The sequence below is a fragment of the Silene latifolia genome, chromosome Y (genome assembly GCF_048544455.1).
Source record: "Silene latifolia isolate original U9 population chromosome Y, ASM4854445v1, whole genome shotgun sequence".
NCBI classification, from domain to species: Eukaryota; Viridiplantae; Streptophyta; class Magnoliopsida; order Caryophyllales; family Caryophyllaceae; genus Silene; species Silene latifolia.
Window position 1 is genome coordinate 350,717,478 of NC_133538.1, and position 23,461 is coordinate 350,740,938.

The window sequence follows — 23,461 nt, forward strand, 5'->3', positions numbered from 1 at the left end:
AAAAAAATACGAAAATAGGCCTGGACGAAAAAAAATTTCGTCCCAACCTAGGTTTGGACAAAAAACTTTTTCTTAAAAAAAAAAAAATTTCGTTCCAACCAAATTCGTGTATTTTTTTTCTTAAAAAAAAAATTTAATTTCCGTCTTGAAATTTTTCTGGCCGTGGGAAAGGATAATTGCTAATCTAATCCGTTCTAATCTAATCCGAACAACAAGTTAATTTCCGTTCTAATCTAATCCGAACAACAAATTATAAATTAGAAGCGTGATTAAGGTAGATTAAAAAGAAAACTTATCACGGCGAATTCGTTGCTAGCTTGATTATTGTTAAGATTATTATCCGACATGATTAAACCGTTTTATGAACATTACGTAAAAAAACCGTCTTTTTTTGGTTTTAGAAAGATTTTAGAGAGATAATTAAGGTATATTAAAATGGGGGGCAAAGTTGACAACTTGTCTAAATAGTCAACGATAATTAGTAAAAGTGTCGACGATATTTAACACGACCGTATTTGTAAAACAAACAATTAGTCTCGGCCCATGTATTTCGTTTAGTATCGCGTCAACCCCTCACTAAAAATATGCGACAATTAATTGCAGAAACTTTTACATGTGATGTTACACAAAGCGGAAAAGAAAATATCATCTCATGTTTATAATATTTAATATGTCCTTACATTATGCAATTACATGGGAGTAATCACATCGAGTTATTGTATATAGCCAAATGTAGATTTTCATAAGTTTATAGAGGGAATACAAGCTTAAAGAAACAACCAGGAAGTTTTTAAAGAAATAACCAGAAAGCTAAAGTGCAAGTGGTGGTTCAAACTAGCGTTATTTATTTATTCGGGGATGTAGCAAATTACTCCCATAACTTATAAACTATGTGCAAATTAGCCCCTTAAATTTCACTTGTAGCAAATTAGCCCATAACTTTCCAAAAATGTGCAATTAAGCACAAATCAAATTTTTTACCATTTTTTTAACTAAAACCTATTGTTTTCTATTATAAATATATTTCTTAAATAATTAAATATAATATTTACATATTCAATGAAAAATACAAATCAATTTTATTATAAACAAAAGTTTGGTCATGTAATTTTCATGGTAACATCATTAACAAATAACAATTCTCATATTAGGAACATTTTCTCCAAAATAAAAAAAAAAAATTATTTGAACATGTTGTTGGTAATAGGGCTTTTTTATGCCAAGTATATTTTTCCAATTGTCCCACATTGGTGAGGAAAAGTGTTTGTTGTGTTTATATATGACCACACTCCTTACCATATCACTAGTGGGTCATGGGAGGCTTTTGTGGAAGCTTTGCGAGGTGCTTAATTCAGCTCGCACACGCACGCGCGCGTGCCCGAGCCCGGCCCGGCCCGGCCCGGATCCGGATTCGGGAATCGGGAATCGCCTGCGGCGGGCTATGCCTAACTTTTTGGGCCAGAACCGTTTGTTTTGTTATGGACTGAAGTATCCGGGTGCATAGTCAATATGACTGTTAGTGGGAGATTAATGTGTTGTTAATGCTCCCCTAATTTCTGCCCTTGACTGCTCAATTATAGGAACCGTTTTGGCTCTTACTCTTCTCCCGTTTTCCTATATAAGCAGTCCCTTCACTTCAGAAAAGATATAACAAAAACACACTCCCTTCTTCCTTATCTCTTCTGCTCTCTTAAAAGTTTCTGGGTATTGTTTTCGATCGTTCCAACTCTCACAGTTCCGAGTGGGCGGAACTGCGTGGAGATTTTAGTGTTAACCTTGGGGAACTACAGGCACTAGCTGATCGCCACCACGGTCGTACCGGATAAATAGTTTTCAAGGCAGTGGCTTCTACCACGGCACTACTTACGGGTTCTACTTTCTGATCGCTTATAATTCGTCTGGTATTTCTATTCTCTTTCTGTTTCTGCATCTTTCGAATAACAATTTGAAAACTATTTGTTGCTGCAACATGTCTGTTATTTCGAAAATTGTTCCTGAATTGGCGAAATTAGAGTCGTTGGATGGTCGCAATTATAAGCGTTGGTCCCAGAAATTATTGATGTATTTTGAGCAGTTAGAAATTGATTATGTTTTATTTAATGACCCGCCTAAACCTATCACCCCTATTGATGTTGAGACGACCCCTCCTGCTGCTAAAGATGTTAAGTCCAATGAAGAGGATATTGCAAAATTTGTGAAGGACAACAAAACTGCTAGGTGGCATATTCTGAATAATATGACAAACACCATGTTCGACTTATTTGCTGTGAATAAGTCTGCTAAGTTTATTTGGGAATCTTTAGAAACTAAGTATGGGGCTGATGATGTGGGGAAAAAGAAGTATGTTGTGGGAAAATGGTTGGGATTTCAAATGGCTGACGGGAAACCTATCATGGATCAAGTCCATGTCTATGAAAACTTATGTGCTGATGTTGTGAATGAGGGCATGAAACTTGATGATATCTTTGTAGCTAATGTTCTGCTAGAGAAATTCCCACCCTTCTGGTCTGATTACCGAAACCAACTTAAGCACAAAAAGAAAGACCTGTCCCTTAAAGAACTTATAGGACATATGAGGACCGAGGAGGCTAATCGCCTTAAAGACCTTCCTGCTAGTCAATATGTGACTGTTCCTGCTGTTGCCGCTGTTAAAGCTAATCTGGTTGAGTCTGTTGGTCCGTCTAATGCTGAGAAATATAAGGGTAAGGGTAAGGCCAAGGTTAGTCAGGGTAAGAACCAGGGTCCTGCTAAGAAGAATGGTCCAGGGAAGCATACCAAACTGGTTCCTAAGATTCAAAAAGCTGCTAAGGGTCCTATTGTCTGCTATGTCTGTGGAAAACCTGGGCACAAAGCCTACCAATGCTCTGAGAAGAAATCTCATTGAGGCCAATGTTCTTGTGACTGATGATGTTATTGCAATTGGTGGTTGTGGAAGCTAATCTGGTGGGTAATGTTGCTGAATGGGTCTTGGATACTGGAGCTTTGAGACACCTCTGTGCTGATAGGGGTTTATTTGCTGAGTTCGAGGAAGTTGCTGATGGGGAATGCGTCTACATGGGTACGTAACTCTTCATCTGCAAAGATCACAGGCAAAGGCAAGATCTTTCTCAAACTCACCTCGGGGAAAACACTTGCTCTCAATAATGTTTTATTTGTACCCTCATTGCGTCGAAACCTTGTTTCTGGTGCCTTGTTAAACAAAGCTGGTTTGAAACTTGTTTTTGAGGCTGACAAGGTGGTAATGTCGCGTAATGGGGAATTTGTGGGCAAGGGTTATCTTTCTGGGGGTATTTTTGTATTGAACACTGATTATGCTATTAATAATATTGCATCTTCTTCTGCTTATATCGCTGAGTCTATTGATGTTTGGCATGGTAGGTTAGGTCATGTGAATGTGGATTACATTAAAAAACTTAGAACTATGAGTTTAATTCCGAGTTTGACGAGTCAAGAATTCTCTAAATGTGCTAGCTGTGTTGAGGCTAAGTTAACAAAGAAGCCTAGTAAACCTGTGACTACTAGGAACACGAGTCTTCTTGAGTTAATTCACACCGACCTAGCTGACTTCAAAAATGTTGCAAGTAGAGGTGGCAAGAATTATTATGTTACGTTTATAGATGACTGTTCTAGATACACCCGTGTCTATTTGCTTAAGACTAAAGATGAAGCAGAACAATCTTTTATAAACTTTAAGAATGAAGTTGAGAACCAACTTGATAGGAAAATTAAAAGGGTAAGGTATGATAGAGGTGGTGAGTATAAATCCAGTTATCTAGCTGACTTTTGTGCTGCAAACGGTTTAATACATGAGACTAGTCCACCTTATTTACCCTAATCCAATGGTGTAGCTGAACGTAAAAATAGAACCTTAAAAGAAATGATGAATGCTATGCTTTTAAGTTCTGGCCTATCTGACGATATGTGGGGGGAAGCAATTCTTTCAGCTTGTCACATTCTTAACCGTGTACCTCATAAGAAAATTGACAAGACACCCTACGAGATTTGGAAGGGCTATCCTCCTAACCTGAGCTTCCTTAGGGTATGGGGGTGTTTAGCTAAAGTGGGTTTACCTGATTTTAGGAGACCTACCGTTGGACCTAAGACCTATGATTGTGTGTTTATAGGTTATGCTCAAAATAGCTCTGCTTATAGATTTATGTCTTTGAGTGACCGTTCTATATCTGAGGCTAGAGATGCCGAATTTTTTGAGCATGTTTTTCCCTTTCTTTCGTAAAAAACTGTTGTACCATCTCCTAGTTTATCCGTTGCATCTTCCGATTTGTCTTCACATGTTAGTACTAGCACTTCTATTGATGTTTCTGTTGAACCTAGAAGAAGTAAAAGACCTAGATGCCCAAAGAACTTTGGTGATGATTATGATACAACTATGTTTGTTCGAACTTGGATACACTTGTTTGTGCTAGTGATGAGTTTATTTCAGCCTTTTTAATAGAAGATGACCCAAAAACCTATAGTGAGGCAATGAAATCCATTGATGCTAATTTTTGGAAAGATGCTATTAAAAGTGAACTTGACTCTATTGTGTCAAATCAGACTTGGGAGTTGACTGATTTACCTAAAGGTAGTAAACCCATTACGAGTAAATGGATCTTTAAAAAGAAAATGAGACCTGACGGTACAATAGAGAGGTTCAAAGCTAGACTTGTAGTTAGAGGCTTTACACAAAAGAAGGGTATTGATTATTTTGATACTTACTCTCCTGTGACCAAAATTTCGACTATTAGGACTCTTGTCGCCTTAGCTGCTATTCATAACCTAGTTATACATCGATGGATGTTAAAAGCGCCTTTTTGAATGGTGAACTAAGGGAAGAGATCTATATGTCTCAACCTGAAGGTTTTGTGATTGAGGGTCAAGAGAGTAAAGTGTGTAAACTGAACAAGTCTCTTTATGGACTGAAACAAGCACCTAAACAATGGTATGAGAAATTTAACAACACTTTGATAAGTAATGGCTATGTGGTTAACAATTCTGATTCATGTGTTTATTCAAAAATGATGGGATCTGATTGTGTAATTATATCCCTATATGTTGATGACATGTTAATACTTGGTAATAATTTAAAGGTGATCATTAGAACCAAATAATTTTTGTCATCACAATTTGAGATGAAAGACTTAGGAGAGGCTGATGTTATCCAGGAGTTAAGGTCATCCGAAACCTCAATGGAATCTGTCTAAGTCAATCTCATTATGTTGAAAAAGTGTTGAGAAAGTTTAACTGCTTTGATGATGTGCCTTCTAGAACACCCTATGATCCTAGTGTACCATTGTGTAAAAACTTGGGCAAGAGTGTTTCCAAAGAAGAGTATGCTAAAATCCTAGGTAGTGTGATGTTTTTAATGAACTGTACTCGACCAGATATTGCTTATGCAGTTAGTAGACTGAGTCGTTATACACATAACCCTCGTAATGAACACTGGAATGCTCTTCGTCGTTTACTAAAATACTTAAAAGGAACAGTTGACTTATGTTTGCATTATAGTAAATTTCCTGCTGTGTTAGAGGGATATTGTGATGCGAACTGGGTTGCAGGTAACGATGAGATATGTTCTACTAGTGGTTATGTCTTTACCATGGGTGGAGGTGCTATATCGTGGAAGTCCTCTAAACAGACTTGTATCGCACGATCTACCATGGAATCTGAGTTCATAGCTCTTGAGTTGGCAGGACAAGAGGCTGAATGGTTGAGAAACATTTTAGCTGATATACCAGTGTGGGGAGGACGGCTAACACCGGTCTCCCTGCACTGTGACTCGCAGGCTGCTATTGGTGTTGCAAAGAATAGTGTCTACAATTCGAAAAAGAGACACATTCGAATAAGGCACGCTGCAGTTAGACAACTCCAAGACAATGGAGTGATTGCTTTGGACTATGTGAAGTCCGAAAACAATCTTGCTGATCCCTTTACTAAAGGGCTGGCTAGGAGACTAGTCGTTGATACGTCGAGGGGAATGGGGCTTAAGTCCTTAGGTCAAGAGTGAGACTTGATTAGGTTTAAAGCTTCTATTCCTATGGCGTTGTATGATTCATAGCCTTAATGGTGGTGCTTTTGAGACGCACTTGATGGATCATACACCAGGTTGGACTTAGGTCCTTAATGACTCATGTGAGAAGTGCTGTTGAGAAGCACTTGAGCCACCTATGCAGGTGTGATGATCACAAGACTATGAGAAGTCCTGTGAACATGTCTGCCAATACCAAGTTAAATGCATTGCTCTAAAAGAGCGCGTTGCACTTTCGCGGAACGATCTTAATCTGAAGGTATGATATGTGTTGTGAGGGGTATCGACCGAAGCTCAGCTAGGAATTCAAATCGCAAGATATTCTCTCGCTGTAAGTAAGTTGTTTCCTCATTTCACTAAAGTGTCAATTCAAATCGAAAGATATTGATACCTAAGTATCCAATCCTTCCTTTACCCAGGAATTATGTTTCTTTGTCTCTGGCGCCCCTAGTGGGGGATTGTTGGAAATAGGGGCTTTTTTATGCCAAGTATATTTTTCCAATTGTCCCACATTGGTGAGGAAAAGGGTGTTTGTTGTGTTTATATATGACCACACTCCTTACCATATCACTAGTGGGTCATGGGAGGCTTTTGTGGAAGTTTTGCGAGGTGCTTAATTCAGCTCGCACACGCGCGCGCGCGTGTCCGAGCCCGGCCCGCTCGGGCCCGGATCTGAATTCGGATTCGGGATTCGGGATTCGAGATTTGGCAATCGCCTGCGGCGGGCTATGCCTAACTTTTTGGGCCAGAACCGTTTGTTTTGTTATGGACTGAAGTGTCCAGGTGCATAGTCAATATGACTGTTAGTGGGAGATTAATGTGCTGTTAATGCTCCCCTAATTTCTGCCCTTGACTGCTCAATTATAGGAACCGTTTTGGCTCTTACTCTTCTCCCGTTTTCCTATATAAGCAGTCCCTTCACTTCAGAAAAGATATAACAAAAACACACTCCCTTCTTCCTTATCTCTTCTGCTCTCTTAAAAGTTTATGGGTATTGTTTTCGATCGTTCCAAGTCTCACAGTTTCGAGTGGGCGGAACTGCGTGGAGATTGTAGTGTTAACCTTGGGGAACTACCGGCACTAGCTGATCGCCACCACGGTCGTACCAGAGAAATAGTTTTCAAGGCAGTGGCTTCTACCACGGCACTACTTACGGGTTCTACTTTCTGATCGCTTATAATTCGTCTGGTATTTCTATTCTCTTTCTGTTTCTGCATCTTTCGAATAACACATGTTCTTTAATAATCAAGAATTTAGGATTAAAATCTAATCAATTATTTTGATTTTCAATATTAGTAAAATATTTAATTAGCAAATTTTATTCTTAAAAATAAGATATGTGGTTAATTGCACATTAAAATAAACTTATGGGGTTGATTTGCTACATTTATAAGTTAAAGGGCTTGATTGCACATAGTATCAGACTTATAGGGGTGATATATATATATATATAACGATATTGATAGTGCGTTTTATATTTTAAGAAAATTTATGAAGTATATAACATTATTTTTTACTTTTTAGTTGCGATATATTTATAGTATGATATCATGGATTAACTCTTAAACAATTTATGAAGTGCACGGGTCAAAATTTTCATTTCAAAAATGCACGGGTTAAAATTTTCATTTTACAAGTGCATGCGTCAAAATTTTCGTTTTAAACATACACGGGTCAAAATCTTCATTTCAAAAGTGCATGGGTCAAAATTTCCGTTTTAAAAATGCACGGGTCACAATTTTCATTTAGGCTCATTTCACTAATTAACAATTAGTACTAAATGAAAAACGGCGTCAAAATTTTCATTTTAAATGTGCACGGATCAAAATTTTCATTTTAAACTTACACGAGTTTGACTAAATGAAAAATAAGCTTAACAATTAGCACGGGTCATCAACTATTCAGACGGATTCACCTACACTAATTTTTTTTTCACAAATTCATTGTTTTGTTTTAATTTCATCCAAATAATTTGGTTTCATATGTAAGACATGGTTTTTTTTCGAAGTCGCTTCAATATTAAGACAAAGTAATAACTCAAATTTAGCCAACAAGAGGATATATAAATCATACTACCATAACTATCTGGCCAATTGACCCTGATGTATTATTTAAGTTAATTGATTATTTTATTCTAAAAATTTAAATTTGACTTTATAACTTAGCTATTAGATTTTTAATTTAAAATTGTTTTAACAATATATAGATAGATTTTATTGCTTTATTTTAGAACTTTGTTTTTAAAGATAATTAACTTTAAAAGAAGATAATTAATTATTATAAAAATTTATCTTATGTATATAATTTTTATGATAAAAAAATTTGAAATAGAAAACACCCGTTCAATTTGCACGGGTATAAGACTATTAAAGAGGACTGACCATCCTCTTAGCACTCTCTTTCATCTAAGAGAATGTCCTCTTCAATGTAGCAACATCCTCTTTGAAGAGGAATACATCCTCCATAACCTCCATAAATGGAGGATGTCCTTGTCTTGACTCTTGTGCCATATAAGAGAGAAAAATGGTAATGAGGCTGAGGCTACTTAAAATGTGGGAAAATAGAGGAAGGGAGCATCCTCTTTGTTGTGAAGAAAAAGAGAGGAAGAAGATAAAGAAATTGGAAAGTGGTATAAAAAAAAGATTATTTTTGTCCAATGAAAAATCTGAAGAAATAAAAAGGAGTATCACCTTCTCTTTAATGTGCATGCTATCAAGGATCCCAAAACTCCATTTACTCACCAAACCCTTTTTCCATCTTCCTCGTAAAAAAACCTAAAACTCATTCTTTAAAACAATACACCTACTATTATGTTATTGGACCAAAGATAATACTTGTAAAGCATTATTTTGGATCGTTTTGTTTATATGAAAAAAAATACATATTCTAATTTCTAGTTTTTCGTCAGTATTAATTGTGTTCATCAACATGCAATCATGAATCGAAGCCAATTTTTTTATTTTAATAGGTAATTGCTAAATTTTATTTATTTTATTGTTTTTACTTTTATTTTTATGATTTCGGAATTCAAAAACCTTTTTAAAAACCTTTTGACTTTATTAATCAAAAGGCGATTAATTCAATCGCATTTCAATTTCAATGTTTTATTCAGCACAAATTCTTAAGTATAATTAAGTGTATATTACTCCTAATCACTATATGAAAAATAAATAATTGTAACCAAAGTAGAAAAGGAAGCAGTGTGGAAACACAAAAATTTTAGAGAGACGGTCTCTCAATAGCGTTATTGAGAGACCTCTCACATGCTGGCGTAGAAAAAGTATATAGAAATAAAGAAAGGTTTATTGGAAGCCACTCGAAGATGAATAGTTAATTTCAGTAGGGTCCATTAAAATACACATGTTAAGATGTTAAGAAAGGAAAGATTTACATTAATATATCATGAGAAATTGAATCCAAACTCATTATTACCATACTTAGAGAATTAATGATGTAAATTTTTCCTTATTTAGGCTTTGTTTGGTAAAACTAACTGAAAATGTAAATTTGAAACACCGAAAAGGTAATTTAAAAATGAAAAAGCTAATGAAACTGAAAAGGTAAGCGATAAAAGTGAAAATTAGGAACTGATAAGGTAGCTGATTATAAAAAAAAATGTTTGGCAAACTAACTGATAAGGTAACTGATTTTGATGAAATGGCGTAAAAGGATATGATAATTATTTAATATTATAGATTTAAAGGGTAAAAACGGAAAATCAAACCAAATCAGGTACCTGAAATCTCAAATGCTACTCTAGGTAGCATTTCATTTCAGGTAACTTATTTGGTCAAATAAGCTATTTGCCAAACGCTTACAAAATAATAAGGTACCTGAAATTTTGGTCAAATAAGCTACTTTGACCAAATCAGGTACCTGAAATGCCTTGCCAAACGGAGCCTTAGCATCTTAACATGTGCCTACTGTGCACATTTTAAAAAACCCCTTTTAATAAAGCAACTTTCAACCACAGGCTGACACTTCAACTCTATTGTTATTGCTTTAATAAAGAGTATATTCGTCAACAAATACAGACAATAAATCCGGAATGGAGGCAGTAGATTACATTAACATAGCCGTATAGTTTGTTGTATTAATCCATGTTTTCTCGTTTAGTGATTGTTATGCCAATTATAATAATTGGCAAACAACTTTAATAGATGTTCTCGTGATAAAGTATACCGCAAGAGTTACTTACGACGACATTTGTTAAATCTGGAATATATCTCTAATTCGATAGATTGGACGACATTGTTTATCAACGTCAACAACAAACATGATAAATCCAGAATGAAGGCAGTATTTTACATTGATCACAAATACTGACATAGAAAAGGGAAAAAACTTAACCCCATAAATTATCGGAATGTGGAAATGAGGGCATGTGGAATATAAAGGCTAATGTCAAATTCGGCCTTTTTTTTTATGCAAACCATACCTTCGCACGACACATTTTCAAGAGCAATAAAAAAGTGGTGAAACCCAAAGAATTCAGCTCATCGCTTATTAATTTACTATTCAATGATTTAATCACACCAAAGTTCCTAAGTTGCTAGTGGAACATGTTAATGAATGAACATGTAGAATCACAACACATCACCCAGGTTCTTCAATCATCATCAGTGCCAAAATAACGATCACCAAACTCTCCCAAACCCGGTATGACTCGGAACTCTTCGTTCAATGCAACATCAATCTCAGACGTGACAATCTTCAAAGATGGAAACCGTTGGCACACACAATGGACACCTTCAGGTGCCTGTAAAACAAAGATGAAATAACTATGAATAACGATACCATCCATCATTCGCTCATCCTGAAGAGTATAGTAGAACTATATTGCATAATGAACTGGAGATGAACTTACTGAGATAAGGTTCAGGAAAATAATGTGGGCTTCAGGGACTCCTTTCTGGATAAGCAATTCAATTGCCTGGCAAGCAGAGTTACCTTCGGGACAAAAAAAAATTGGTCCATTGATGCAACTTGATCCAAGAGTGTCATTTATCTTAGAGTAACATTTTAGAAAGATGGCTGCAGTAAAATATAAAACTACCTGTCGCAAGAACCGGATCCAGAAGCAAAACATGTCGTTCTGCAATATCCGTGGGAAGTTTTTCATATATAAGCTGTATTAATGATTGTTAAGTCAGTTGTAAGAATCACGAAAGAAATGACACAGAAACTTGTTCTAAAATCAGCTCACAAAGTATAAAAACCTGCTTCCCATTGTCTCCATCCCGATGGATAAGAATCTTTCCAATCTTTATTCCTTTGCAACACGCACGGAGAGCATTTTCCATGCTTTCCCCACTGGACTTGCAAAAATTGATACATGGACCCATCAACTTTACGTAGAGAGAAAATAGCTAGACGACATAGAAGAATAAACTCCACAAAGGACCACGAACATTTAATGTTAAAAGCTATTTAATTCAGACATTAAGTACTAGTGATAACCAATAAGATGGTGATATATCAAATGATATGGTCGAAACTGTATGTGCAATTTTTTTAAGATTTACAAATGAGACAACATTTCACAAACCACACCCATCTCTATTCTCTATTCAAAGTTTAGAAACAAATACTAAAATCCAAAAGTTTGACCAAAACATTATGGTTAGAACATCTTATTTAAGTTTTTTTTTTTTTTTTTTTTTTTACAGGTGGACAAAGAAACGAGATTACATACTAATGGCTCTCTTAGCTAGTGTTTCTAGATTTTAAAATAACTGTGTAGACCAATAATTCGACAAGTTTTCTTTAGATTCAAAATTATCACTTCTATAGTTCTATGGATATCACTCTACTGGAAAGATGGTGGACGCTCTAATGATGTCCACAACTTTTGAACGCCTTCTAATGTATTTAGACATCATCTTTAGCTCCAATTGGTTTTTATAATCAGCAATAACACTATGTCTAGGGAGCTACATAAAGGGTTTTCAACGTACGGTGCCACTATATCCCAAAATTTGTCCGATACGAGTATACGACTGATATTTGTCAATACAACCAACAAATGGCCATACTAAACTAGTACAACTCACATGACCGATACAAAAATAGGCCTGATAAACTGGTACATTGAACGCGCCATAGAGCAATCACTGCCCATATGGCGATCTCATACCATGGCGCGTATATGAGATGAAGACAGTAATAATTATTCTGTACATGAGATCAGTTGCATGATATCTGCGCATGTGCATGCCAAATATCTGCTAGCAATCTTACCTTCTAATAATGGATACACCGCACAATTTTTTGCAAAAATCAACCCCTGTATATACTGATCCTGCAGGATGACACACAGCAAACACGTAAGAGAAATTAACCAGGATGTTTTCAGTGCTATTCACCCAGCCTTATCTATCATATTTCACAAATGACCTAATATTGCACAGAAAGTGGGCAAAATAGCACGGGGCAGACAATTTACGCGAGGGGAAAAAACACACTCGCATAATTAAACAAGTTTACCACATTGTCGCAGTAGATTGTTTAAGCTTCGTTTCAGATGTTAATGCCATAATGGTGGTAAAGCTAGGTTATCAGAAAAAGATGTTTGTTAAGGAAACCCCATTCGAAAAGTTGTACACCTACAACAGTCTAAAGAGGTTCTATTAAGGTATAAAGAGTTAATATAACTAATTGAGAAATCTTACGTCTTCCCTTTATTAGGGCATCAACAATTGTAGGAGCTCCTTATCAACTGCTACCATTGCCACATCATACCACATCATCAATTCAATTACCAACTATCTACAAAATTGCACTTCTTTTCCATTCCAAAACCCAAACACATTTCAGAAAAAAAACTACTACAATATAAAGAGTAGTCATCAATGGTTGATTTTTTTTTTCCAGGAAGCTCCCTATAAAGGACCATTTGGTGTTCTAAACCATCCACTGCCGATAAAAGGTTTCAGCGCTAGTAACATAACCTCATACATATCGCAAACATGGATGAGATCAAACAGAAAATAATAAAATTAAATGCATACGCAGTACATTTGGATGGACGGAAGTACCTGTTGGAGTCACTACTTGCTTTTCAGTAAATGGCAAATGGCCAAGACCATGCTCTACAACCTGGAAAGAAAATGATTCTTCACTACAAATTCAAGGAAAAATAGTTTTTAGCATGTTTCAGCAGATAGGAAAAAAAAAAGTAGCTTACCAAACGAATAAGCCGATCCGAATAAAAAACAAAATCATGCTTCGATATTTCCCGGTCTCGAATCAGTGTATGCATGCCCTAATCTGTGACATGTTATATTACAAGCAGTACGAAGGAGATCTTTTTAACTACCACATGAATTAAAAACAAACAAAAGTCCACTCATCTCCCTGTAGGCTGTAGCATCATCAACGACACAGTTTTGATTAAATCACAAGCACAATGAACATGAGCAACGAAAGAGCAGGATAATCGACGGAGAAGTGGAGAACGAAGAAAGCGATGACTAGATATATGTGAATGGAAGAAAAGGCATATTTTCCAAAGTCGTGATTACTAAATAGTCCCAGCTATAGTAAGAAATGAACACAGACGGAGGTAACTAAGGGACCCTGGTCCTAAATAAAGCAACTTTATTTGAATCATACATTGAAACAACTCACAAGTATCTCACTTATATAATGAAGGATTGAAGGAGCACACCCAACAAATTCCAGGTACACTAGTACTTGACAAAAGCCTGTCTTCAATCTTACAAAATCCCTATAGCTTTATTAAAGTTGTAAACATGAGAGAAAACAAGACCCTTCACTCAAGTTTTTTCAATGAGGAGAATAAAAGAAAGAAATAAAGAAAAAAAAATCACAAAAGGGAACTTTCTTTGATGAACTCTTGTTAAACTAAAAAAGAAAGAAGAGAAAGAACTGGGCGTTGGCACCTAGGTACTTGACTACTTGCTGTCAACATACCAAATAAACCAATACCAAAACTGTAGTTCATAAGGATACACAGTAAAGTGACAAAGTATCAGCATACCTGGAATGTTGACTGAATGACATACACATTAGGATATATTTGGCAAAGATCATGCTGACCCAGCTTTGTGCGTATATGTTGAACAATCAGATCAATAGCAACATGATTATCACCTCCTCTAGGTATGATCACATCGGCATACTTCTTTGATGGATGAACAAAGTCATCAAAAGCAGGCTTGACAAACTTTGCATACTGCACAAATTTACAGCATTTTAAGAACAAGAATTTATCTTACATCAATCCCAGCAGAAATATATTTGGTAGATGCTTTGCATTATTACCACATACATCTACCATACTCATAGAGGTATTCAAATGCCACCACAAAATCAAAGTAAGAAATCCACCAAAGGATAATTCAACTGATATAGCCAGAAATTACTAGATAACTAGTAAGAATCTGAGACATTAACAGAAACAGGATGTGTGAAGAGGCCTAACCTGCTCAAGAACAGAGTTCAGGTCTCTACCCCTTTCTAAAGTGTCACGGGTGATTCTACGTGCAAGCCTCACATCAGCATCTAAGAGCAAATGTAGTTAAGAGGACGTAGCAACCGTTATGAGTGTTCAATATTAAGGGAACTGAAAATGCCAGGCATAGGAGACAATTAAGCTTAAACTAAGAAAGGAAAAAAAAAAAAAAAAAAAAAAAAAAAAAAACATAACTACGTACCTGTATCCACAAATATCTTCATATTCATTAAGTCGCGGACACGTGAATCATGGAAGACAAGAATCCCTTCCAAGATTATCACATCAGATGCATTTACCTAAAAGTATATATACACAGATATTAGTTAATTAAAAGCAGGGATAGAACTTGAGAACTTCAACACTGTGGATGACTTCATGACTTAAAGAACGACATCCTGGTATTAAGATGAGTTACTGTACACCATGGCGGTAAAGTTCATGAAGCATTATTAGCATACCATGACATAATGGTGTAAAAGATAGTCTAATATGGATCTGTTGTCTTGGAGATATCGGCCCTATTAGTCTAATACGGTTTGTCTCAAATATAAATCAGCTTAGGACATACCATGTATGTCAAATATCAACCGAGTACTGGCCACATATGTAAATATCAGCCATTTATGAGAAGTCCTTACATAGCAAAAAGAACTTGCGACGGAAAAATTAAAAAGAAAAACCTGCATTTAGTACCATGTAAAACTCTGAAGTATCAAACAAAATCAATATCAATATATATACTTAAAAGAGGAACTTTTGGAGCGATTTCATTGGCTACTGCTTTTGTTTAATAAATTAATTAGTTTATGAAATATATTATCTCTAATCAATATCTAACAAATTATAGATAAAAATTAGAATTAAAGTAAAAGATTATAATAAAGGCAAATTCACATTAACTACTACGTATCTAACCTCTTACAAGAGTTCTAAGAGGCTTCATATGTATAATTAATTGAGTTAGACATTAATTCATAGAGGGACTTTTGCCTACGCAAATCATGTTACCCATTCTATTGATTATTTTCATTTATATCAATGACTTTATGTGTTATTAAATTGTTTTTATATACTTGAGTTTACATAATTTAATTATATAACTTTGTTCATTTTGTAGGATGTGGCGATCATGGAAGAATGACGAAGCATGGTTATTACGTTGCCAGAAAATAGTTATCATCTTAAGAGGTAATCTTTGCTTGATATCATTATTTATGACTGACATTACAAAGTAAGATGGGTATTGTGATGTGAATATGGTGGTAAGTCATATTAGTTACTTAGTGGTATCTTATGTAAAAACATGTCTAATATAATACCTAGATGAATGTTCCATAATTCATGTTTGTTTGATTGCTACTCTGATATTTTATTTTATTTTACCCCGCAATTTGCGGGAGCCATTGAGGCACTGGGGTAATGTTGTTGTTGGTGTTGTACCAGAACGATTATCTCGATCTTTACCAGAACGATTATACTATCTCGATCAACTACGTAGTGTATATGATCATTGATCATATCATGCTAAGCTCAATTTAGTCGTTTTTCCTCTCTACTTATTGGTATTATGCAAGATTCTACTACTTCGTATAGAGAAGAGTCCACCTCTTTATGAACTAACTATACAAACACTAAATTCTAAACATGAACACATTATCTTATGGAACTACCTCTGTCTGTTTATTTACTTACCTTCTATATTCTTTGTGAGATGTACCTTAATCAAAGGTAAACAAATGACTTGGACAAAGGTAGTATACAAATATGCACGTGGGGATAATTTGACCAAAATATATGATCATATACTAAACTGTGTAAGCTTCGGAGTTAAACAAGCGATTGACTCTCTTCCTTAGAAGGTAATATATGCTGACTTAGGATTTTGCTTATGGAGGTATCTTTCTTTTACAAGTGGAATCATGTTTATGCTTACCATTGAATTTGAAATTAATTTTTTGTTAGTTATGTTATGCAGAATACGGTTATGCAGGGGTTACAAACTAAAAAGGTCATAATTAGTATTGAAAAGGATTTCTAAAGATACAATAAGGTCCCGAAATATATGATCACACCGATTACGGAGTAGTATATTATTTTTATGAAACAGTTTAACAGAAAGATTAGTAGCAAAAGCATTTGCTTATAAAATATGTCTTTTCCTTTTTTATAAGCAATCAAAAAAAAAAAACTCTGTATAAAATATGAAAGTATTTGTAATGAGATAAAGTTGTATTTAACTTTTCCATATAACATCATGACATGTAGAATAATGAATTTTACTAAAACACATCTACTGTAATCTATGTGTCCGCAATCACTCCCTCCCCTTGATCCCTTCATAAAAGGAGTTTATTTTGCAAATTTAATTATGTGTTCTAATATTGAGTACCCTTCTGTCCCAGTCAATAGTTTACGTAGTTGACCGAGACGGAGGGAGTATTACATTTGATTTATGCACCTATAATTATTATGTTTACTTTAATAATTTGATTACTTTAAGGAGCTTAACATCTATGTCCATAACTAAAGATTCTTGCTCATTTATTTTCTATTTGCTTCGCAGCTACTTGCAAACTAGCAGAGCAGATCAAAGATGGTTTGGTGTAACTTTTTAGTAAAGCTTAAAACACCAAGCAATCCTATAATATCTAATTATTACTCCGTACAAGTTTACAACCTTTCCTCCTAAGTTAAACCCACGCTCAAGCTCTTAAACTTAAGACATCTAAATTTAAAGTTTACTGTAATATTTATCAATTAATTTAATTAAGTGCTTAAGGTTCATCATTGACCCATAATTTCATCTTATTTCTCATCGCTCCAACTTTGGTCAGAAACACTTACAGCTACAGTAACCCAATTTTGGGTTTTTTAAAGAGTATGGATTTTAAAGAATGCAAGGAGAATTATTGTGGATGTAACACTTTGTAAATAATTCTCAAAAGGATACATTTAAAATGTCTTGACTAATTCAGATAGTGAATTTTTACTTTTTTATTTAAGTAATTGAGAATCACATAGGTCCTTAATATAGCACAGATAGAATGAAAGTCATTACTAACAGGTTGGCGCATCGCACGGGTATTAATTCTAATCAATATAACTTACTAAACACTTATAGAAAACCGTTTTATACAAAAATTGTTGAAATACTTGATACTACATGAGTACACGCCAATACTTTACTTCTATTTGACTAAAAGACTGATACTACATATCTATATATAGTACATGGAAGATAAATTTCTACGATTATCTCTATTTTCGTTTATTGTATGCTTTCGTCAACTTTATTCGTTGTAAGCTACCACTAAACAAATGCTAACGTAGAAAGTTTTAAGTAATTCATTAGCTGTATATATTCTTGACACATACTTTATTCTGATGTTTTAAGTACTATATTGAGATTGTAAGCAATAATAAATAGATATAGTTGTATAAAATGGAAACTTTAATGCATTATAATCCTCTTTTAGTGTCATTTTTTTTAACATTTATTTTGTAGTAATTGTTAATCCGTAGTTGTTACTCTATGTAATATAGTCTCACTTCTAATCGAGTTTTACAAATTCTTATTTAATCGAGATATATTTGTCTTAAACTTAAGACAAGTCACGTTGTTTGAATAAAACAAAAACAGAAAGCATAGGGAAAAGAACGAAAATTTATCTTATATGTACAAGTTGGATGATACTTAACGTGTTTTAATGTTAAGACGGATACACCCGTCTTATATATGAATGATATTTCTGTTAACAAGAAGTTGGTCTTGAATTTTTCTTGGTGACAAACTCAGATTTTTGTTTGTATGTATGTTTCACAAATGTTATGATATTATGTGAAGTATTTATTATGTATTCTGATTCGACATTAGCATAAGGATATTAATGCCCGGGCATGAAATCTAGTAACTAGATAAAATTAAAAGCCACCAAATTTTTATTTATTTATTTAAGGGTGATATATACTACTATCTTGAACATTCGCATTCAATCTACTATTTGAAGTAATCAACTTTACTTGGACTCTTCCCTATAATATTGGCAATCAGTTAGAGACTCCAAAATAGACGCACATAATGCAATAAAGCTTGTATCTAAACACACACCTTAAAGACTCTCAAGTATAAGAGAGACTCTCATGATAAGACCACATTTTCTAATATCTAACTATTCCCTTCATCAACATACCTGTCTAAACGTATCGGTTCGCCTTTGATGTGTCTTAAAATCATAAATAGGAACTTGAACAGATTGTCCCGCACGCAACTTCTCAGCACACTCAAGCAATTGCTCAGTGTCGAAAGCATCTACAATAAACCACACTCAGTCATTCACACATCACCAAAGCCCATAAAGTGCTATAAAATGAAGCAAGGTAAGCTACACTCCACATACCAGGATGATCAAAATTATACTCGGTAGCACGTTCTAATTCCTCAGCTGTCAATCCACGGTAAAACGAGTCCTACCCAAAAAATCATACAAAAATCAATAGAAAAAAAAATTAACGAGAGATTATACGGCCTACAAAAATCATCAAATGATCCTATTAAGTGTTCTTGAAGTGTGTTCTTATAGAGAATGATAACATCAAAGGTCAAATTGCTTGTGTTGCTACCTTTGAGAGTATTAATTAATCAATTTCTCTAGCTAAAGAATAAAAATAAGTGACACGGAATCGGTGTGGAGCCAGAATTTGGACTTAGCAGGGGACGAAAGGGTAATGGTATAAGGTAAACTCCGAAAAAAGTTTGAAAATTTTAACCAAAAACTTCGAATTTTCATCCTCATGCAGGGGCTTAGCGCCTAAGTTAGCCCCCTAGCTCCACCACTGGGAACAGTATAATTCTTACTGCCGTTATGGCCACCCTTTTCTTTTACTTACTTTTGCCATTTTCCTTAGAGCATGTACAATAGAGAGGATTGACCCTCCTCTTAGCACTCTCTTTCTTCTAAGAGGAGGTCCTCTCTATTGTGGAACAAAGATGGAGTGTCCTCTTAGCAAGAGGATGAAGAGGACTTCCTCTAGTTTTAGAGGAAGGAGTATATTGGCCCTTGTGCCCTTCAACCAATCAATGATACCCAATTTCTTATATTTTTTCTTAATATTGAAACTTTATGTGTAATGGTTAATTAAGAGGAAGAAGGAGACTTCCTCTCTATTGTAGAAAAATATAGGAAAAGAATAGAGGAAGAGGATGTAAATGTTGGAAAATGGGATGGATAAAAAGTAATTGAGGTGTCAAAAAAATAGAGGGGGAAAACAAAAATAAGAGGATAAAAACTTCCTCTCTATTGTACATGCTCTTACTCTTCTACTCTTAGTTGACACGAGTAAAAATCAGTCAAGTGTATCAGACGCGTGTATCTGTCACAAATCAGTGTCGGATACACGATACAGTGCCTAAAGTGAAGAGTCGAAGCAACATAAATTATCACAATGACATTACATTATATACACTTTAAAAAAAAACAAATTGATACACTCAAATACGATAAAATTTAATAAATTTCAAAACAATTACCAAATTTCCGGTACTTTCAGCTATAAAACTTACTCAATTTAACATATAGCTAATCAAATTAGTAAAATCTGAGCAGTAATTACTCTAAAATAACAGATATTTTAAGGAAAAAAAAAGAAAAAAGATTAATTTTTTTACCTGATTAACAAGCACAACACGATGATCATGAAGTTGTTGAATAATCATATCACAAACCGTCGTCTTTCCCGACGCCGTACCTCCAGAAACACCTATAAAACCAATCAATCAACTTACTAAACTAAAGTAACCTAATTAATTAATCAAATAATCACAAATTAAGCAAATAATCAAACAAATTAATTTGAATTAGGGTTTAGTGCGGACCAATAACGAAGGGGTGTTTGGGAAATTTAGGATCAGGAGGAGTGAAAGAAGAGGAAAAAGGAGTGGAAGTAGCTGAAGACGGACGAGGCGAAGACGACGCCGTTGGGGATGATAGATGACCGTCATTACGGAGACCGGAGAAATGTGGGCCCGACGCTTTTTCCATTACATAGTCTATTGACGTCGTTGATTCCGGCATTTTTTATTTTAAATTTTTTGAATATAAATATTTGTGTGATTTAATTGTGGTGGTAGGTGATTTTACAGGGAAGGAATAAGGTCATCCACAATTAGGGTTCTTAATGGTAAAGGCAATTTCGAACTATTCGAGATCGATTCGAGTTACGGTTAAAAGTTTCATTGTTAGAAATTTAGGCATTTCAGCTCGGCTCGGATCTTTTCGAGTCAGTGTTCGAGCAAGGCTGGCTCGGCTCGAAAAGCGCTGAATGGCTCGCTTTTTAAAATATAGTAAAATATATTTATATATTCTAAAAAAAAGTCCTAATTAATAATGTTTACCCAAAACTCCACTACCCTAGTCCATTACCCAATAATCCACAACGCAGTAAAAAAAAACCTAAACTACCGTCTTTGCTCAATGTCGTTCTAACTTCTAAATTCTACGGAGTAATTGTTTACAATTTTACATCATCTTCTTCCTCGCCGTCGCTCACCGTCACGCAGTCAGGACTCAGGCATTCACCTTCGGCATTCACCTTCAACCCAGGTACTCTATTTACTTATGGCTAATCACTTCATTCTTTCATGTCTTTTGATTAAATTCTGGAATTATGGGTCGTCTTTTTACACAAATTGGGTAATCGCCGACTGTTTTTCATCGTCGCCGCTGTTTTTAATCATCACAAACTCCATTAATTGATCATCTACCATTGGCTTTTTTACTGAGTAGTTGATTTCTCAGACCGTCTAATGACGACTCAAATCATAAAACTATGAAAGGAGTTCATAAGCCTCTGTTTTTATTCATTTTTAGTAATCGTCTTAATTTTCAATCTCTTGAAATCGTTTTTAGTAATCGTCATAATTTTCAATCCCTTGAAAGTATTATCCTCTTTTTTTTTTCGTTTTAATTTTTGATGCTATGGACTATACAGTATAATAGGAGCCAATCAGGCGCGGGTCGGGTCATTTTTAGTACTACTCCGAGATCAGTAATTAAAATGATTACTAAAAACGATTTCAAGCCTCTCTGGTTCATCTCGTATTTAGGGGAAATCAGGTTATATTTGTTGATGGTTTTCTAGTAGATGTAATGTGGGATGTTTATGGTTGGTATTTTGATCAAAATGGGAAGGAAAATGATAAGAATAGAAGTGGTGCATTCATGCTTAGGGCAATAAGTGGGTTGGATAGCAGGCTTTGGTTGGAAGAACAAGACAAGAATTGTTCCATTATCAAACCATATAATAAACTTCAACTGTCTTGTTCATTCATGTTTATGCCAAATAGAGTGTATAATGTCAGATAAGAATAGAATTTGGCTGATAAAAAGCACATCGGGGAAAAGCAACAGAAATAAAAAGCATCAGAAATAAAAGCAAGATACCAACATCACGATAGACCTGAATTCTCCTTGTTGATTTGTGCTTCTACTAAGAATCCTAGTTGATTCTCTGTTTCTCCAGATTTTTTTTTTAATTCTCCTTGTTGTCCTCAATTGAATTTGCATACTGAATACTGATTGATTGTTTCATTTCACAACCACCTACTTGTATTTTTGTAATCGTGTTTAGTCTTTCCCAAATTTGAATTTTAAGTTGTGTTGTTGCTTTTGGCATTACAACTGGTATAGATTTTCGCAAACCAAGTCGTCCTATGCTTTTTGTTGTATCCTTTATCCCGGCTATCTTACACCAAACTTAGCCGCTCCATTATTATGTTTTTCTGAAGGTTTAAAAGATATTCGCTTAAAATTCCGATTTACTTGTGTTAGATCGCACGTTTACTTGGTACTCGAAGAATGACATTGTGTATTACTTTCTCCATCATTATTTATCTCATGCATGAATGTCTTCTTTGGACCTGAAAAATTAAGATGTGATTTCTACTAACAAATTTCCTGCAGAAATTTGTCTCTGACTCTTGGCAAACATGGTGAAAATAATGACCACATAAAATAGTAGTGGCAATGAGAAGGTCAATATCTAACCATTCATGATCAGTACCGTAAACAAATGGTTGGTTAGTTGAATATGCATGTCAAAAAAGAGCAAACATACATAACACATTATTAATGAATCCGCGATTTTCGAGGGTGACAAAACTAGTTTATGGTTAAATATGGTCCACTTTTTACCATTTTTCTGTGAACCGAGTTTGATACTTAAATTTCTTAATGTATAGGATAAGAGAGCCGGAGAAACAAGGACAACCATGACTGATAAATTCTCTATTTATTGTTTAATTATCTTGCACTTGAATTTCAATGTAAATTATTTAATCACATGGATCTATTTTTTGTCTACTTATATGTATTGCAGAACCATCAGAGCCTACCTCTCCATTCACTCGTCCTATAGTGGAAGAATATTTTGTGAATGTTGACGATGATATGGAAATTGAAGAAGAAATGGAGGCACAAGTAACGGAGGAGGATACTCACCCTCATCTTAATTCTACCGAAGATGTGCTTGCTGAGGAAAGCCCACTTCCGCATCCTTTCAAAAGAGAAAGGAAAGCCAAAGTGTGGAAGGATTTTTTAGACCCTACTTTGGTTAAGGGTATATGGAAATCTAAGTGTAAGTATTGTGACAAAGCTTTATCTCACTTAAAATCTGGGGTAACATCTCATTTTAATAGGCACTCAAATAGATGTGCGAAGAAAGCATTGTTTTCTAAGAGGCAAAAGCTTATTAATTTTTTACCATCTAATTCCAGTGCGAGTGCATCACAACCTGGTTTAGTTAGTGCTTTACATGATGGCCAACTTGACATGCCAGTGACGAGGGAGGGAATTGCACACTGGATACTTATGCATGAGCATCCTTTTAGAATTGTGGAGGAAGAGGGTTTTAATTTGATGATGAAACGGGGAATGCCGCAATATAAAAGTATGTCTCGCCAT

The 23,461-nt window shown here is 34.9% G+C and overlaps 1 protein-coding gene across 1 annotated transcript; it reads right to left on the reverse strand.

Moving 5' to 3' along the window:
• Positions 1–10,305: 10,305 nt before the first annotated feature.
• LOC141626739 (uridine/cytidine kinase UKL1, chloroplastic-like) lies at positions 10,306–20,626 on the reverse strand. The gene is made up of 14 exons (XM_074440406.1): positions 20,377–20,626; positions 20,170–20,261; positions 18,902–18,971; positions 18,695–18,813; positions 14,704–14,800; positions 14,472–14,551; positions 14,028–14,222; positions 13,212–13,289; positions 13,063–13,123; positions 12,266–12,326; positions 11,245–11,338; positions 11,082–11,154; positions 10,893–10,975; positions 10,306–10,784 (listed from the first exon to the last, which is right to left on the reverse strand). The coding sequence occupies exons 1-14, from the start codon at positions 20,573–20,575 to the stop codon at positions 10,635–10,637; spliced, it is 1,452 nt and encodes a 483-aa protein (XP_074296507.1). The 5' UTR covers positions 20,576–20,626; the 3' UTR covers positions 10,306–10,634.
• Positions 20,627–23,461: the final 2,835 nt, after the last annotated feature.

Excerpts from the sequence above, each read along its gene's own strand:
- LOC141626739 (XM_074440406.1), bottom strand. The coding sequence starts at position 20,575 with ATGCCGGAATCAACGACGTCAATAGACTATGTAATGGAAAAAGCGTCG. Across the intron at positions 13,124-13,211 it reads CGGATCGGCTTATTCGTTTG|GTTGTAGAGCATGGTCTTGG; the intron begins GTAAGCTACTTT and ends TTTTCTTTCCAG. Across the intron at positions 10,976-11,081 it reads GGATCCGGTTCTTGCGACAG|GTAACTCTGCTTGCCAGGCA; the intron begins GTAGTTTTATAT and ends TTTGTCCCGAAG.